Genomic DNA, 18,293 nt, shown 5'->3' on the forward strand with positions numbered 1-18,293 from the left:
ACAGAATCTCCAGGATCACATCTGAGTCATCTCATCTCTCTGGGACTCCTTGTCCTGGTGGCAAATAATTTCAGATCTGGATCTGGGGATCTCTTTTTAAAATTTTCCTACCCAAATTGTCCTCACCACGGATGCATCTACCTGGGAGGGGGGGGAGCTCGTGTAAATGGACTCAATACTTGGGGTCTATGGTGTGCTCAGGAACATCTCTATGAAATCAATTTTCTGGAGCTCTGGGTGATCGGGTATGCGTTATGGGCTTTCAGGGATAGGCTGTCCAACAAAATTTTCCTGATCCAAACCAACAACCAGGTAACAATATGGTATGTCATCAAGCAGGGAGATATATGATCATATGTCCTGTGCCAGGGAGCGGTCCAGATCTGGTCATGGGCCCTGTCCCATAGGATGATGCTCAGGGCTATGTACTTGGCTATAATGGAGAACATAATAGCGGACACACTGAGTTGTGCCTTCAGACCCTGTGAATGTTCTTTGGACCCAAGTGGTTGTGAGCCCGGATATGGATCTTTTTGCAGCGCCTTGGAACAGGAAGGTTCCTCAGTTCTGTTCCCTATACAGCACACTCAGCAAACCAGCCTCAGATGCTTTCACCCGGCATTGGAGCAAGGGTCTTCTGTATGCATATTCTCCAGCTCCACTGGTAGGGAAGACTTGCTTGAAGCTTCGTGAAGACAAAGGGTCTATGATCCTCATAGCCACTTATTGGCCAAGACAGGTCTGGTTTGTATTCCTTGGGAGATGACTTTTAGGAAACTGATCAGACTGGGTACTTCCCAGATCTCATCACACAGGCTTGAGGCAGGTTGTGACATCCCAACCTCCAGATCCTGTTGCTTACAGCCTGGATGTTGAGAGATTAATATGGCAACCACTCGATCTCTCAGAAGATGTCTCGGGTCTTGTTGGCTTCCAGAAAGCCTTCCACTAGAAAGTCCTATGGACTGAAGTGTAGGAGGTTTTCCATGTGTGGTGTAATCAGAAGGTCCTAGATCTGTTTTTCTGTTCCTCACAAAAACTGCTTAATTATCTTCTGCACCGTTAGAGTCCATCTGAGTGCAATTGGCATAATACCACCTTGGTAAAGATGGTACATCCATCTCTGTACAGCCTATGGTTGTATGTTTCAATTGAAGCCTCCTCTTAGGCCTCCCACTGTGACTTGGGACCTCAATAAGGTGTTAACTCAGCTGACAAAATCTCCCTTTGAGCCGCTGCACTCCTGTGACCTGAAATACCTGACCTGGAAAGTCATATGTTTGGAGGTAGTCATTCTAGCACGCAGGGTCAACAAACTCCAGGCCTTAGTGACTTGTCCACTTTACACTAGGTTTTCCCATGATACAGTGGTCTTGGATATACAACCTAAGTTCCTGCCTAAGGTGATGTCAGATTTCCATCTTAGTGTGTGAAGCTTGCTGGGCAGACTGGATGGGCCGTTTGGTCTTCTTCTGCCGTCATTTCTATGTTTCTATGTTTCATCGTCCTGCCAGCATTTATTCCCAAGCCCCATTTGCACCAAGGCAAACAAGCTCTGCACAGTTTGGACGTCAAGTGAGCCTTAGCCTACTATCTGGAGCAGACAGAAACCCATAGACAATCCATCCAACTTTTTGTTTCTTTTGATGACAATAAGTTGGGCATCACCATTGCTAAACAGACACTTTCTAATTGGCTAGCAGATTGCATCTCCTCCTGTTACGCCCAGGTGGGATTTGCATCTTGGGGGCCATGTAAAGGCTCAGTCTGTCAGAGCAATGGCAGTATTGGTGGCCCAGTTGCGAGCAGTCCCCATGGAGGAGATCTGCAGAGCTGCAATGTGGCATTCTTTCACTCATTCACAGCACATTATTGTTTGAATAGGGATGGCCAACGTGAAAGCAGGTTTGGTCATTCTACCCTTTGGAACTTGTTGGAGGCATAGAACCCAACTCTGTTCCCACCTAAGGCCCTTTGTTTGTGTTCAGTTACCAGCAAAACTGGTTATTGTGCCCGTTGGCACATATTTTGGGGTTTAGTTGGTCCCCTTTTATGTTGGGGATCAGCCTGTAGCTAGGGGTTCACCCATGTGTGAAGACTGCCATCCTGCTTGTCCTTGGAGAAAGCAGAGTTGCTTACCTGTAATAGGTGTCCTCCGAGGACAGCAGGATTTCAGTCCTCACGAAACCTGCCCGTCACCCCGCGGAGCTGGAGTTCCACTACGTGGGTTTCTTCTCCTTATTATATTTTATCATCTCCTTGAATTCTATATTATAAGACTGAAGGGGACCCTGTGTGGTATAATGCATGCCTAAGCATGCTCAATGAGGCTCAGTCGAAGTTCTTGAAATTTTGATATAAGTTCTCCATGCCGGGCTCCATCCAATGTTGTCACCCATGTGTGAGGACCAACATCCTGCTGTCCTTGGAGAACCCCTGTTACAGGTAAGCAGCTCTGCTTTATTGGGTCCACTAATGCTGCCATATTTGCGCTATTGTCGCAAAACAATTCCTTCATTAGGATGTCTCCCATTCTATCTACTCTAAAGTCCCTTCCAAAACTTCAGTTGGCTTCACCACTGAATATATGGGCTAAGTTTATCTGGCTGCTTAGCTGAGCCACATAGTGACTGAATATGGACCTAAAATATTTCAAAACAAGGGTTGCCTTTTCATAGGTAGAGTTGTTACTGTTTGAGTGCTGGCAGTTAGTGAGGTTTGGGTATGAGAGGTTTACTATATTGTAATTGTAAATCACTTTATTCATGGCTTTGAGTGCCAACACGTTACAACAGGCCTAATACCATAAGGGTTCTAAGGGTCTTGTTTGCCTTTTAGCAAGATTTTCCAGTTGTCACACAATATGTATATATTTACATGCACCGCTACAAGTGATTTTTATCTTAGAAGGCTATACGTAGAATGTCCTTTTTCATGTAAAATCTGTTATAAATGCATATGTTTTTCTTGGGTGGGTGGGCAGGGAGAGTTGGGGATGTCAGAGCTAGGTCTAGGACTGAGCTGGAGGAACAAGGCAGAAAGTTTGCCTAGGGCACCCATATACCCTTGCACTGGCCTTGGGTGTTTGTCTGCTGTTTTGAAATATTTTATTGGTATTTGGAAAATTCTGATATCAGTGAGTTTTTAAATGACTGGATATTATATTCATCATATAATTATTCACCAGACCCTAAACAGTCCTCCTATTAGAAAACAGAACAGGTCTAGCTGCTCGAGAACCCTACACAGAAACGACGCTCTAGTAGAGTATCTCAAGTTTGTTCACACATTTAGAACATAATCAAACCTTCACCACATACAGAATAAAGAGGACCACCATCTCCAAGTTCTCACTGTCTGGAAGTTTTCTAAGAATTGCTCAAAGCTAAGGAAAGAAACTGATCACTTGATGTGCTATTCCCCCTAAAACTGAGAGATCCTAGTCCCCACGTAACAGTCTTGTGTGTTAAAAAGAAGTGCGAGCAGGCCTGAAATTGTATTTATTTGATTGTCTAAGGTTCCCCATTCTTTGCCACTGGTGCTGTATGTGTTTAGTAATTATCTCAGTAATCCTCAGGTAAGCCAATTTTGGCTTCTTCCCAGGATCTGGTTTACTTCTCTCTCTCTCTTGCAGGTGATCCCACGAGGCCTGGCAGCTCAAAGTGGGCTGCGGGTGGGGGACAGGATCCTGGAAGTGAATCCCATCGACCTCAGGCATGCCACACATCAGGAGGCCGTGAGCGCTCTGCTCTCTAACACACAGGAAATCCGAATGCTGGTCAGACGGGACCCTCCGCCACCAGGCATGCAGGTGGGTGTCATGGGTAGCAGGCACCCTGTGCAAGAGTGGAAATTTCCCTTCGCTTGTGCCAGTGCTTGTAACCTCTTCAGGGATCTCTCCTCTCATTCCCTTCCCCTCCGGGGTACTTTCTATCCAATTCTCCCCAGCCATGTGACAAATTAATTTTTTTATCACCTCTTCATTTTTTTTTTGTGCCACCACCCCCCCATCCTTCACCTTAGAAGGGCAAACAGCATCATTGAAGTCTGGAGTCTATACAAGATGGGAGAAAACCCCTGCACCTCAAGTTTTATAATCATACGCTGCACCCAGAGAAACTCTCCCCCACCAATGACTGCATAGCAGAACTAAGACTTTCCTCCCTTAAAACGCACTGTACAGAAAAAAGGTACATTCTGATGTCACCTTGGGAGAAGCACTTAAAATCTTAAGGATTGGTATCAACTTCACTTGTCCAATTCAAATTGTCACACATCAACATTAAAGTTTGAAAACACAGTAGGCAGCATGGCAGATGCGGTAAGGAATCCAAGTTCACGGTCACCCGACATGGACCGTGTTATGACTGTACTGCGCTGGGAAGGGACCCGCAAACTAAACAGTAACAGAATTTCACAAAGAGGATACGTATCCGACGCAAGGCACATAGATAACCAAATAGGTCAAAGAAGCACGTATGCGATGAATAACTTGTAGGCTCGAAACATACACCATATATAAGCACTTACTATGGCTTTAGATTATCTCAGAAACATATCCAACAGCATGTCTAAACTAAATTCTGATGAACTCATTTAAATATCTTTTAACAAACCACAACTTTGTTTCGACAATGTTGCGTTCCTGAAATGTTGGAACCAGATTCTTCAATAAATGCGCATTTGATCTTTTGATCTTAATCTTTGAAACCACTAAAGAAACCGCCTTCACACTACAGGAACAAGTACAACCGCAAGTGGATGTATTAAAGCATCAACTTCCTGACAATTCCTTCACTGCACAACTGGCTTCAACACCAATTTGACCAAGTTTCATCAAGACTTTGAAGGCTCTTAAATTCAAGAAATTTGTTCAAGACGAGCAGGACTACACCCAGGGCAATGCTTACTCATGAATGTCATTGCCTCGTACCGGCGAGTACAGCGGATAAACTTTCTGAGGGTTCAGAGCCACAAGCACAGGACCCGCAGGATACCGATTCGGCCGTGGCAGAAAAGAACCCGGAAGAAACGCTGGGGAAGGCCCCGGTTGTAGAAGGGAGGTGTTGGCTCCCTTGATTCCCCATGTTTTGGAGGAATTGGGGATAAAGGTTCTGCAAGAGGAGTCAGATTAGGGTGCAGATCCTGTTTTGGAAGGTCTGCAGGGTCTGGCAAAGGCTTTCCCTTTCCATAAGTCTGTCAAGAAGTTGGTGTTCAGGGAGTGGGATATTCCTGACACTGGATTGAAGGTTGGCAGAGCGATGGTGGTTATATCCTTTGCCTGAGGATACTAGAGCTTCTGAAGGTTTCAAAGGTGGATGCCTCGGTGTCAGCAGTGACGAAAAAGGCAACCATTCCAGTGGCTGGTGCTGTGGCACTGAAGGACCTTCAGGATAGGAAGCTTGAAGTTAACCTCAAGAAGATTTTTTAGGTGTCTACCCTTGGTATATGAGCTGCGGTATGCAGCAGTTTCATGCTTCAGGCTGGGACTGCGCTGGGTGCAGCAATAGACGGATAAATCCTTGTCTGACTTAGAGGTGGTAGCCTATGGTGCCAATGCACTATATGACCTCATCAGGACTTCTTCTAGGACAATGATTTCAGCAGTCTCGGCCAGGAAACTCCTATGGTTGAGAAACTGGTCACTTCCAAGTCTCAGTTGAGAGCATTACCTTTTAAAGGTAAGCTTTTCTTTTGGACATGACTTGGAGGAGTTGATCAAGCATCTGGGGGAGAATAAAGGTCATAAATTGCCGGATGATAAACCGAAAACAGGAAAGGATCTTTACTTCCATGCTTTCGCTTTAGAGGAAATAAGCGTTTCCGGCCAAACAGGGCTTCAGGTGGGGTCCAGAGACAGTCCTCAGGGAGGCAACAGTCCAGGAAACAGTCCTTTCGCGGCTGCAAGCCGAACAGAGATGGCTATGGCCACGGGGATGATGGAGCAAAATCCACCCAGTTAAGCAAGGCCGGTCCACTCCTCGGTTCCGCTCATAGGGGGCCAGTTGGCACTTTTTTTTATGAGGAGTGGACCAAGATCACAACAGGCCAGTGGGTTTTAAGTGTAATAGGAGGTTACACTTCAAAATTTGCTCATCCGCTAAGAGATTTGTTCATGGTCTCTCCATGCGCTTATGAGGGGAAAAAGTTGGGTGGTGCAACAAAACCTTCAGTCGCCTACAGATGCTGGGGGCCATTGTTCCTGTTCCTCTGGAGGAGCAAGGGACAGGTTGCTGTTCCCAAGGAGGAGGGGACATTCCGTCCATTCTTGGATTTGAAAAGAGTAAACGTGGCTCTCAAAGTTCCTCGTTTTCACATGGAGACCCTGCGTTCTATAATTGCGGCAGTGTGCAAAGGGGAGTTCTTAGCTTCCCTGGATTTAAGAGGCGTATTTGCATATAGGGATCCGGCCCAATCACCAACAATATCTAAGATTCATGGCCCTCGGAGTGCATTTTCAGTTTTGCACCCTCCCATTCGGGTTGGCGACGGCTCCGGGACTTTCACCAAGGTAATGATGGTGGTGGCAGCGGCCCTCCAGAGAGAGGGCGTTCTAGTTCATCAATCTCTGTACGACTGGTTAATTTGGGCAAAGTCCGAGGTCCTTTGCAGCCAGGCAGAGGACTTGGTACTGCAGCGCTTGAGATCCCTGGGGTGGATAGTAAACCTCTCCAAGTGTCACCTTTCCCCTAACCAGGTTTTGGAGTTTCTTGGAGTGTGTTTAGATACCTAGGTGGGGAAGGGTTTTCTCACCGAGGAGCATATTATAAAATTACAGGCACAAGTTCGTGGTTTGTTTGGAGAAGCAAGTGCCCAGGGTCTCAGATTACTTGCAGGTTCTCATTTCCATGGCTTCCACCTTGGAGCTGGTTCCTTGGGCGTTCGCTCATATGCGGCATCTGCAGACTGTATTGCTTTCCCGTTGGGACCCGTTATCAGAGCAGTTTCAACTTCCGCTACCTCTTACAGAATTAGCCCGGTCCAGTCTCTTGTGGTGAGGAGTGGACTTGGAAGCTCCGGACTCGATGATTGTTACCACTGATAAGTCTGTCCAGGTGGGGAGTGGTGTGCCAGGGCCAGTGGTCGGCGTAGGAAGAGTTGTGGTCCATCAATCATTTAGAGACAAGTGGTGTGATTGGAACTGCTTGCATTTCTACCTCTGTTGCGGGGGAAGCCAGTGAGGATCTTGTCGGACATTGCGACTACAGTGGCTTACATCAACTGGCTCCCTCTTACATCAACTGACGGTGGCATCAAGAGTCGGGCGCTGGCTCAGGAACCCCAGGAATTAATCCACTGGGTAGAGCAGCATCTGGCGAAATGCTTTATCGATGCAGATTTTGGATACATCCATTATCTAATCAGCATGTTACTGAAGTTGAATGACAGCTTGCTGACTGTTCGTACTATATGCCCCTGAACTCTGATCCCACTTTGTAATTATAAAGTCTAATCTCCTCTTTAGTACTTGAAGCTTTAAATAGTCATTGTATCACTCTACATGAAGCTAATTTTCTAATGGAACCTTATCCACCTATACTGGTTTTCTATATCCTTCCAACGATATATGTCCCTCTGTAATCCACCTGGCAGACCCATAGTCTTGTGCGTTGGTTCTCTTTTAGAACCCCTGACATGATTGGTTGACTGCTTTTTAAAGCCTTAAACTTTAAAACCTTGCTTCACCTTACATCTGCTACTCAAGTCACTTTATAACGTTAATCAAATTTCTCTAACCTCCCCTTCTTTTTTATTTTTGCTACTCTTGACACACAATCTCTATTTTCCAATATCCCCCAATCAGAGGCCATCAATATTTTAGAAGCAGCACTTACCACCTGCCTAGACAAAAAGAGAATTCTTACTCTGTTATTGGTTGAACTCGCCCATATTGCTTTGACCAGAAACATTTCTTTCAATCATTGCATATACCAGCAAGTCAAAGGCATCTAATTCTGAGGCACGTTTTCTATGTAGATCTCACTTTCACCTGTTCATCTTATCCTGGTTCCGCTACATCGATGATGGGTTAGGATTTGGAATGGAACTGATGTACATTAGAACATAACATAAGATATGCCATAGTGGGTCAGACCAAGGGTCCATCAAGCCCAGTATCCTGTTTACTGCAGTGGCCAATCCAGGCCATAAGAACCTGGCAAGTATCCAAACATTAAATAAATTCCATGCTACTAATGCTGGCAACAAGCATTGACTATTCCCTGTTGATTGATAGCAGTTTATGGACTTCTCCAGGAACTTATCCAAACCTTTTTAAAACCCAGCTCCACTAACTGCCTTAACCACGTAATCTGGCAGTGAATTCCAGAGCTTTGAGTGAAAAAGAATTTTCTTGGATTTGTTTAAAATGTGCTACTCGCTAACTTCATGGAGTGCCCCCCTAGTCCTTGCACTCCAGATAGAGTAGTTTAAAAAAAAAAAAGAAAAAAGGTTTAGAGACAGAACCATCCTCTGGACCTCCCTGAGGTGTTAGGTACCTTTGTGGACCATTCCTCAGGTGGAGCCGGGTGAGTGGGGAGTTGGTGATCCCTGGATTGCTCTTGTCTGCATCATCCCGGGGGGGGGGGTGTCTGATAGCCAGGGGTCCCGGCTCCCTCTTTCCCTCGAAGAGCGTCTTCCCCTTTTGGTGGCCAGCAACAGCAAAGTATTTGGTTTTACTTTTCCTTTTTCTCAGTGGCTTCTTTGAGGGGGAAAAAAAAAAGAAGTTGGACCTGGGAAAATGGGAATTGTCAGGGGAGGCCTTTGGCCTCCTCCGAATTTGCTGGGGCAACCCACAGCTGGATTTAATGGCATCGTGATGCAGTGCCAAGGTGCTGAGGTTCTTCAGTTGCGGACGGGAAGTTGGGGCCGAGGGCATAGCCGCCTTGGTTCTTCCGTGGCCAGCAGGGACTCTGCTGTATGTGTTTCCAGTGTGACTAGGCCGCGTGTTGCGGTACATCGAGAGGCATCTGGGAAGGGCGATCCTTGTGGTGCTGGAGTGGCCGCGGTGGCCATGGTTCGCAGATCTGATCCAGCTCACTGTGGATGGACCCCTCATCTGTCGAGGAAAGGGTCCTACCTTCTCAGAATAGGCGGATCACTTTTATCTTGCAGATTGGCATTTGAGAGGTGGTACTCGGAGCCGGTAATCACCACTTTACTTCAAGCCAGGAGGCTGTCCACTTCCACGGCATACGTCAAGAAGTGTTTGAGGCCTAGTGTAGGGAGGAAGGCTTAGACAGGTTCAGAGTGGATAACCCTCACGTTTTAGCTTTTTTTTGCAGCAGGGATTGTCTAAGGGTCTGGCTTATAATTCCCTGTGCATAGAGATGGCAGCTTTGGAGTGTTTCAGAGGTGTAAGCTGCAAGGGGGAGCCCTTCAAAGCTTTGTTTTTATAAAACTACTCTAACCAGACTGCAGGTTTGCACCTCTACCATCTGCTGGAGACAGATCTCTCTTGACATCATTTGTGTTCTATTTTGCCACAGCAAGAACTTAGCAATATTTTGGTTTCTTCTGAATATCTCTCTTCATCTGTACCACCATATATACACCAAGGCCACGTACCCTGTGACTGATTTCTCTTTATCTCTCGTTTTTATGTATACCACATTGGGCAAATCTTTTCCATTGCAATTTTCTTCATATTGTTCCACTAAGGGGGTTTATCTTGGTCATTTATTGAGGTGGTAAAGCCTGGGTAAGCACAGAGGATCCTTAGCTGTGGGGGAGTGAGGGGTAAAGCCTGGGATAAGCACAGAGGATCCTTAGCTGTGGGGTGAGTGAGGGGTAAAGCCTGGGATAAGCACAGAGGATCCTTAGCTGTGGGGGAGAGAGAGGTAAAGCCTGGGATAAGCACAGAGGATCCTTAGCTGTGGGGGAGTGAGGGGTAAAGCCTGGGATAAGCACAGAGGATCCTTAGCTGTGAGGGAGTGAGGGGTAAAGCCTGGGATAAGCACAGAGGATCCTTAGCTGTGAGGGGTAAAGCCTGGGATAAGCACAGAGGATCCTTAGCTGTGAGGGAGTGAGGGGTAAAGCCTGGGATAAGCACAGAGGATCCTTAGCTGTGGGGGAGTGAGGGGTAAAGCCTGGGTAAGCACAGAGGATCCTTAGCTGTGGGGGAGTGAGGGGTAAAGCCTGGGATAAGCACAGAGGATCCTTAGCTGTGTGTGGGGGGGGGGGGAGTAAGGGGTAAAGCCTGGGATAACCACAGAGGATCCTTAGCTGTGGGGGAGTGAGGGGTAAAGCCTGGGATAAGCACAGAGGATCCTTAGCTGTGAGGGAGTGAGGGGTAAAGCTTGGGATAAGCACAGAGGATCCTTAGCTGTGAGGGAGTGAGGGGTAAAGCCTGGGATAACAAAGAGGATCCTTAGCTGTGGGGGAGTGAGGTGTAAAGCCTGGGATAACACAGAGGATCCTTAGCTGTGGGGGAGTGAGGGGTAAAGCCTGGGGATAAGCACAGAGGATCTTTAGCTGTGGGGGAGTGAGGGGTAAAGCCTGGGATAAGCACAGAGGATCCTTAGCTGTGGGGGAGTGAGGGGTAAAGCCTGGGATAAGCACAGAGGATCCTTAGCTGTGGGGGAGTGAGAGGTAAAGCCTGGGGTAAGCACAGAGGATCCTTAGCTGTGGGGGAGTGAGGGGTAAAGCCTGGGATAACACAGAGGATCCTTAGCTGTGAGGGAGTGAGGGGTAAAGCCTGGGGATAAGCACAGAGGATCCTTAGCTGTAGGGGAGTGAGGGGTAAAGCCTGGGATAACACAGAGGATCCTTAGCTGTGGGGGAGTGAGGGGTAAAGCCTGGGGATAAGCACAGAGGATCCTTAGCTGTGAGGGAGTGAGGGGTAAAGCCTGGGATAAGCACAGAGGATCCTTAGCTGTGAGGGAGTGAGGGGTAAAGCCTGGGATAAGCACAGGGGATCCTTAGCTGTGAGGGAGTGAGGGGTAAAGCCTGGGATAAGCACAGAAGATCCTTAGCTGTGAGGGAGTGAGGGGTAAAGCCTGGGATAAGCACAGAGGATCCTTAGCTGTGGGGGAGTGAGGGGTAAAGCCTGGGATAAGCACAGAGGATCCTTAGCTGTGAGGGAGTGAGGGGTAAAGCCTGGGATAAGCACAGAGGATCCTTAGCTGTGGGGGAGTGAGAGGTAAAGCCTGGGATAAGCATAGAGGATCCTTAACTGTTGGGGAGTGAGGGGTAAAGTCTGGGATAAGCACAGAGGATCCTTAGCTGTGGGGGAGTGAGGGGTAAAGCCTGGGATAAGCACAGAGGATCCTTAGCTGTGGGGGAGTGAGGGGTAAAGCCTGGGATAAGCACAGAGGATCCTTAGCTGTGGGGGAGTGAGGGGTAAAGCCTGGGATAAGCGCAGAGGATCCTTAGCTGTGAGGGAGTGAGAGGTAAAGCCTGGGATAAGCACAGAGGATCCTTAGCTGTGGGGGAGTGAGGGGTAAAGCCTGGGATAAGCGCAGAGGATCCTTAGCTGTGAGGGAGTGAGAGGTAAAGCCTGGGATAAGCACAGAGGATCCTTAGCTGTGAGGGAGTGAGGGGTAAAGCCTGGGATAAGCACAGAGGATCCTTAGCTGTGGGGGAGTGAGGGGTAAAGCCTGGGATAAACACAGAGGATCCTTAGCTGTGGGGGAGTGAGGGGTAAAGCCTGGGATAAACACAGAGGATCCTTAGCTGTGGGGGAGTGAGGGGTAAAGCCTGGGATAAGCACAGAGGATCCTTAGCTGTGGGGGAGTGAGGGGTAAGGCCTGGGATAAGCACAGAGGATCCTTAGCTGTGGGGGAGTGAGGGGTAAAGCCTGGGATAAGCACAGAGGATCCTTAGCTGTGGGGGAGTGAGGGGTAAAGCCTGGGATAAGCACAGAGGATCCTTAGCTGTGAGGGAGTGAGGGGTAAAGCCTGGGATAAGCGCAGAGGATCCTTAGCTGTGGGGGAGTGAGGGGTAAAGCCTGGGATAAACACAGAGGATCCTTAGCTGTGGGGGAGTGAGGGGTAAAGCCTGGGATAAACACAGAGGATCCTTAGCTGTGAGGGAGTGAGAGGTAAAGCCTGGGATAAGCACAGAGGATCCTTAGCTGTGGGGGAGTGAGGGGTAAAGCCTGGGATAAACACAGAGGATCCTTAGCTGTTGGCTGTTTCATTGCTCTAATATGTTGTCTTACAGGAGGTCTGCATTGAAAAGGCACCTGGGGAGAAGCTGGGAATCAGCATCCGAGGAGGTGCGAAGGGACATGCAGGGAATCCTTTTGATCCCACTGATGAGGGCATCTTCATCTCTAAGGTGAGTTGGCATCTTTGAAGACTGTGGTCTGATGAAACAGAAAAGTTTTGTGCCACTGGGCATTGGGCTCAGCCCAGCAAGTTACTGATATTAACTGCATGCGGTGTCTGTGGCTCAGCCCAGCAAGTTACTGATATTAACTGCATGCGATGTCTGTGGCTCAGCCCAGCAAGTTGATAATTCAGTTTCCAGGTGAGTTTGGCCTGTTGAGTGGTAGTTTGTCTGTCCGTCCTTCCGTAAGCATTAAGGTTTGTGTTAGATGTGCATGAATGTCCTGTAGAATTAAAAGTGTAGGATAGGGGAGCAGGAGCAGATCAGAGACTTGGACAGCAGGGAGCCCAGGAACTGCCACCGAGGAGGATCCGGAGGTGACTCAAGTGAGCAGGCAGAGGAGTGAAATTTATTTACTTTTTATTTGTTGCCTGGCTCTAGGCGACTTACAAAATGTACATTCACAGCAAAATCATAAGAACACAAAACACTAAAATAAAAAAAAATGACAGACAATGCTTTACAGATGGCAGCAATGAATAAAAAGCACAAAATTCCTGCAGAGTTTATGAAAAAGTTGAGGGGTGAGAGAAGGATGTGAGTGAAAGCTGGAGTGGGGGGAGAAGGGGTAGAATGTGCACATGTGCGTACACACACACACGCATCCCACATACAGCACAGACTGCTTCCCCTGTACCCCTGCCACACACACACTCCTAATCCCACCTGCCCACATAACCCCAATATATATATATATATTTCTCCAAGGACAAGCAGAATGGTATTCCTCGCACATGGGTGACATCATCAGATGGAGCCCAGCTCTAGAAACTTTGACAGGCGCACTGAGCGCGCCCAGCATGCCGCTAACCACGCGTCCACGCGGGGTCCCTCTTCAGTCTCTTAACATAGAGTTTGCAAAAAATAATTGAGAAAAAAACCAACTCTGAGGGCTGGTAGGTGGGTTTTCTGAGGACTAATATCCTGCTGGCCTTGGAGAACACCTGTTACAGGTAAGCAACTCTGCTTTCTCCCAGGACAAGCGATCTCGCGGCTTCTGTTCTGTTTACGCTGAGTCCAGAAGTCTCAGGAGAAGTCTTCAGCAGACGCTGGTGTTAATAGCCAGGTAACTCGGGTGGAGGCTGGGATTGTATATAAGGTGGATGTACTTTGACGTGAGCTGGACTTCGGCCAGGATCATGGTCGTGGTGGTCTTGGTGTGACATCTGCAGTGGTTGCAGAAATCGTCAGCTGATATGTGGTTTAAATCGCAGCTCTGTAATCTTCCCTTTAAAAGAGGGAAAATTGTTGTTCGGGGAGGACCTGAAACAATTGATGAAGGATTTGAGGGATTCTAAAGGGAATAAGCTGCCGGAGGATAAGATGATAGTCAGGAAGTCTTTTCTGCCTCGCTCTAGTTTTAGGGAGGTTCAGCAGTTTTCATCCCAATAAGAGTTCTGCGCTGTCTTCGGGGCAGAACCAGGGGTCCGGTAGGCAGCAGTCCTTTCGAGGCACCTGTAGACTTCCCTGAAGGGGCTCCAACCAAGGGGCCGGCAGCGGTAAGCCTTCACCAAGAAGCCAGGCTGATCCACTCTTTTGAGATGGCAGTGGAAGGCCTTCTATCACAGTGGACCAGGATTACCTCGGACCAATGGATCCTGCAGGTAATAAGGGACGGCTATGCTTTCGAATATTTTTTGCCCCATCATGGAAGTCTTCGTGGAATCTCATTGCAGTGTCCCAGGCAAGCAAAGCGGTGATTTGGGACATGTTATGTCACCTTCAGTTGCTGGCATGATAACACCAGTGGGGTCAGGGAGCATGGACGCGGGATGTATTCTGTTTACTGTGTCATGCCAAAAAGAAGGAGCCTTTCGTCCTATTCTCAATCTGCAAAAGGTGAAATGTAATACTGCGAGTTCCCCATTTTTCCATATGGAAACGTTGCAGATATTGATGGTGGCCATATCATAGGGAGTTTTTTGGGCCTCGCTGGACTTGATGGAAGCCTATCTGCACATTCCCTTTCAGGAAGAACATCAAAGTTGCTTCGTGTTATCATTCTGGGATAATTTTTCCAGTTTCGGGCACCTCCCATTCGGTTTGGCAACTGCATCTCGCACGTTCACAAAGGGTGACGGTGGTGGTGGTAGTAGCTCTCCACAGGGAGGGGATCCTAGTTCATACTTATCGGAACAACTGGCTTATCCGAGGGAAATTGGAGGAGGTATGCCGGCAGTCTGTGTGCACAGTCAGGCCGAGCGCACCGTTGGCCCCCGTCTGGACACGCATTTTCGACGTGCTATTATTACTCCTTATACAGTAAGGGCTAATAGCGCGAGGAAAACACGTGTCCAACCCCCCAAAAACTAATAGTGCCCACAACATGCAAATGCATGTTAATGAGCCTATTAGTTATTTCCGCGCGATACAGAAAGTAAAATGTGCAGCCAAGCCACACATTTTACTCTCAGAAATTAATGCCTGCCCAAAGGCAGGCATTAATTTCGCCAGGCACCGGGGACGTGTACAGAGAAGCACAAACACTGTTCCCTGTACGTACCAGGATCAGTCCAGACTGCTGGGTTATGCCTCCCTTCCAGCAGATGGAGTCAGAGAAAAGCTGAAAAGCACCCCCTAGATAACCTAGTGTGCCACCTGCAGTCCCTCAGTATTCTCTGGCTCCAGCAGATGAGAGGATGGCATAACCTGCGGTCCTGACTGCTTTTCTGTACACCCTCCGACTTAATATCATAGCGATATTAAGTCCGAGGCCCCCCCAAAAAAAAAATCAGCCCGCGGCTCGCAGGTTGGAAGACGGACACTCAATTTTGCCGGCGTCCATTTTCCGAACCTGTGTCTGTCAGTGGGTTCGACAACCAACGCCGGTAAAATTAAGTGTCAGCTGTCAAACCTACTGACAGCTGCTGCTTCTGCCAATAAGGAGGCGCTAGGGACGCACTAGTGCCCCTAGCGCCTCCTTATTACCGCTGGCCCTCATTTGAAGACAAAATCGAGCGCCCAGGAGAGTGGCCTGGGTGCGCGTTGGGAGAGCGAGCGCTCGCCTCGGAGCACCGGCTCTCCCGTGCATTTTACTGTATCGGCCCGAGTGATGAATGTGTTGTGATCCTTGAGCTGGGTGGTGAATTTGGTGAAGTCACCCGAGTCCTACCCAGATGCTGCAATACTTGGGGGTGAAGTTCGATACTCAGCTTGGCAGAGTTTCTCCCCTCAGGATTCAGAAGTTACAACCACAGATGGCGCAGATTTTGCGGATGTTGGCACCCAGGGCTTGGGGTTACCTTCAAGTCTTGGGTTTAATGACATCTGTTGAATTTAGCGCCATTGGCTTTTGCTCACATGCACCCACTACAGGGGGTGTTGTTGTACTGGAATCTGTTGTCGGAGGAGTTTCGTTGGCCTTTACCGCTGCAGGGTACTTCCAGAACCAGTCTCTTGTGGTGGCTGTGTTTGCCCAATATGGAGAAGGGATGGGCCTGGAGGTTCTGGACTGGTTATAGGGATCATGAATGCCAACATCAAGGGATGGGAGGGCGATTTGTCAAGAATGGATGGCACAAGGATTGTGTTTGCCAGTGGAAGCATCCTGGTCTTATCAATCACTTGGAAAATGAGAACAGTATGCAGGGCATTGGTGGAATTCCTTCTACAAGTCCGAGGTCAAATGGTCAGAGTATTTTCAGACAATACGACCTCAGTGGCTTATATCAATTGGCAAGGGGCAATGAAGAGTCGCACGGTTGCCCAGGGAGCCCAGGACCTTTTCGCCTGGGCGGAGTGCCATTTGCAGGGGATAGCTGCTTTACATGTTGTGGGAGTGGACAATGTGCAAGCGGACTATCTCAGCAGGTAACAGTTGGACCTGGGCCAATGAGAGCTGTCGAAGGAGGCCTTCGGCTTTATCTGGTCTTGTTGGGGCAGTCCCTGTCTGGATCTGATGGTGTCAAGGAGCAATGCCAAGGCAGCAGGTTTCTTCAGTCGCAGATGATAGGTCACAACTGCAGGCATAGACGATTGGATTCTTCCATGGCTGACAAGGATTCTGCTGTATGTGTTCCCTCCTTGAGCATTAATAGGTCAAGTGTTTAGGAGATCGAGAGGCATCCAAGCCAGGTAGTACTGATGGTGGTAGAGAGGCTGCTGTGTCCGTGGTTTGTGGATCTGGTTCAGCGTACAAGTGACGGGTCCCTGAGATTGGCTCATTTGCAGGGGCTGTTAAGGCAAGGTCCTATTTTCTTAAATCGGGCGGATTACTTTTGTCTTGCGACTTGACTTTTGAAAGTAGGCACTTGCGATAAAAGGGTACTATAAGCCCATGATTTTCAAGGGCTTAGTTTACAGTTCCTTGCAGGTTCAGGTGGCAGCCTTGGGGTGTCTCAGAGGTATACTCCAGGGGAAAGGTCGTGGCCTCACATCCAGATGTGAAGTTTTTGAAGGGGATTGAGTATCTGTGACCGGTGCATAGATTGGGTCCGGCATGGAGTTTAAACTTGGTCTTGCGGGTGCTTTATCTGTCTCCGTTTTTTTTTTTTTCAATTTGAAACTTTTATTGATAATGATGCATACAAAAACATCACAAGAAAGCATAAAGCATTATCTTTCAAATTTTCCCTTGATAAACCCCCCCTCCCTCACCCTCCCTCCTGCACCTGCAAGCAATCGGCAAAAGTAATATGAAACAGCGAAACATAAAAACATAGAAATCATATGATACCATATGTAAAACAATAACAGGAATAAGAAACAAGACATTAATCTGCCTCAATCTGGTAGATAAGAGACCTGCGTGGACTTTGTAAGGGAGCAAATGATCAACATACAAACATATATGCGCTCTAAGAGGAACTACCACCCCCCATCTAAGGACTAAAGGTCTAAAGGACAATGTTACGGGCTACAATATGCCAAGACATAGAAAATGGGCCAAAGGCAAAGTCCAAATCCATAGAAAGCTGCTGAGTAGAATGGGGACCTTTCTCAGGATGACTAAGTGTCCGACACTTTATTCCACTCAATAAAGGAAGACCAAACAGCATGATAAGTAGATAAACGTTTTTGTCGAAGTGCAGTGAGATACTCTAGTTGACTGAGGGCAGATAATCGACGTACGATGATCGGTAATGTAGGTATTGTCGATTGTCTCCAATGGAGCGCTAAGGCCATGCGAGCAGCAATGAAGACTTGGAGGCAAAACCTATTTTGGTATGTGGAAAGATGCCCCATGGTATCCCCCAAAAGTGCTACCGCAGGGTTAGAAGGCACCTGTTGTCCAATAACTCGAGACAACCATTCCAGTAACATGGACCAGTACTTTTGGACAATAGGGCAATCCCACCAAATATATCTGTCTCCGTTTTAAGCAGTTGAAGGTGTTAAAGGACCTTACGCTGAAGGTGGTATTTTTGGTGGCGATTTGTTCATTCAGAAGGATCTTGGAGCTGCAGGCTTTGTCCTGTAAGGAACCATTTCTGAAGATTTCGGACAAGAGGGCGTCTTTGTGCACAGTACCCTCGTTCCTATCTAAGGTGGTATCTTCAATTCATCTGAGTCACTGTAGAGCTCCTGCCTTCCCGAATTGGTCTGCTGAGTCGCCAGAGGCAAAGGTCACAAACAGTTTTTGGCGGTCGAATCATTTGTTTGTATTGTTTGGAGGTGCTAGAAATGGATGCAAGGCCTCCAAGGGCACGATAGTGCGTTGGCTGAAGGTAGTTATTCTTTCGGCCTGCCTTTGGAAGGGGAGAAGAATTCCAGAGGGGTTGCGTGTGCACTCTACAAGGGCGCAGGCAGCATCATGGGCAGTGTGTCAGTCAGTGCAGCTGCAGGAGATTTGTAGAGCAGTGACGTGGTTTCTCTTCACACTTTATCTTGCCATTACCGTTTAGATGTTCAGGCTCCAGGAGAGCTGACCTTTGGTGAAAGTGTGTTGAGAGGGGGTCTTTCGCTGGCCCACCCAGTGTAGGGGTGCCTTGGTACATCCCACATGTCTGGACTGATCTGGGGTA

At 48.0% G+C, this 18,293-nt stretch overlaps 1 protein-coding gene across 13 annotated transcripts in view; it reads left to right on the forward strand.

The window, feature by feature from the left end:
• The window catches only part of SCRIB (scribble planar cell polarity protein), a gene marked incomplete in the record, with an annotated part of 447,609 nt that overhangs the window by 307,120 nt on the left and 122,196 nt on the right, over positions 1 to 18,293 (forward strand). For all 13 annotated transcript variants that reach the window (XM_029592269.1, XM_029592271.1, XM_029592272.1 and 10 more), the window contains 2 exon segments: positions 3,635 to 3,811; positions 12,163 to 12,279. In XM_029592269.1, coding sequence (XP_029448129.1) covers positions 3,635 to 3,811; positions 12,163 to 12,279 — 294 coding nt within the window.

Source organism: Rhinatrema bivittatum, chromosome 2 (assembly GCF_901001135.1).
Source record: "Rhinatrema bivittatum chromosome 2, aRhiBiv1.1, whole genome shotgun sequence".
NCBI lineage: Eukaryota > Metazoa > Chordata > Amphibia > Gymnophiona > Rhinatrematidae > Rhinatrema > Rhinatrema bivittatum.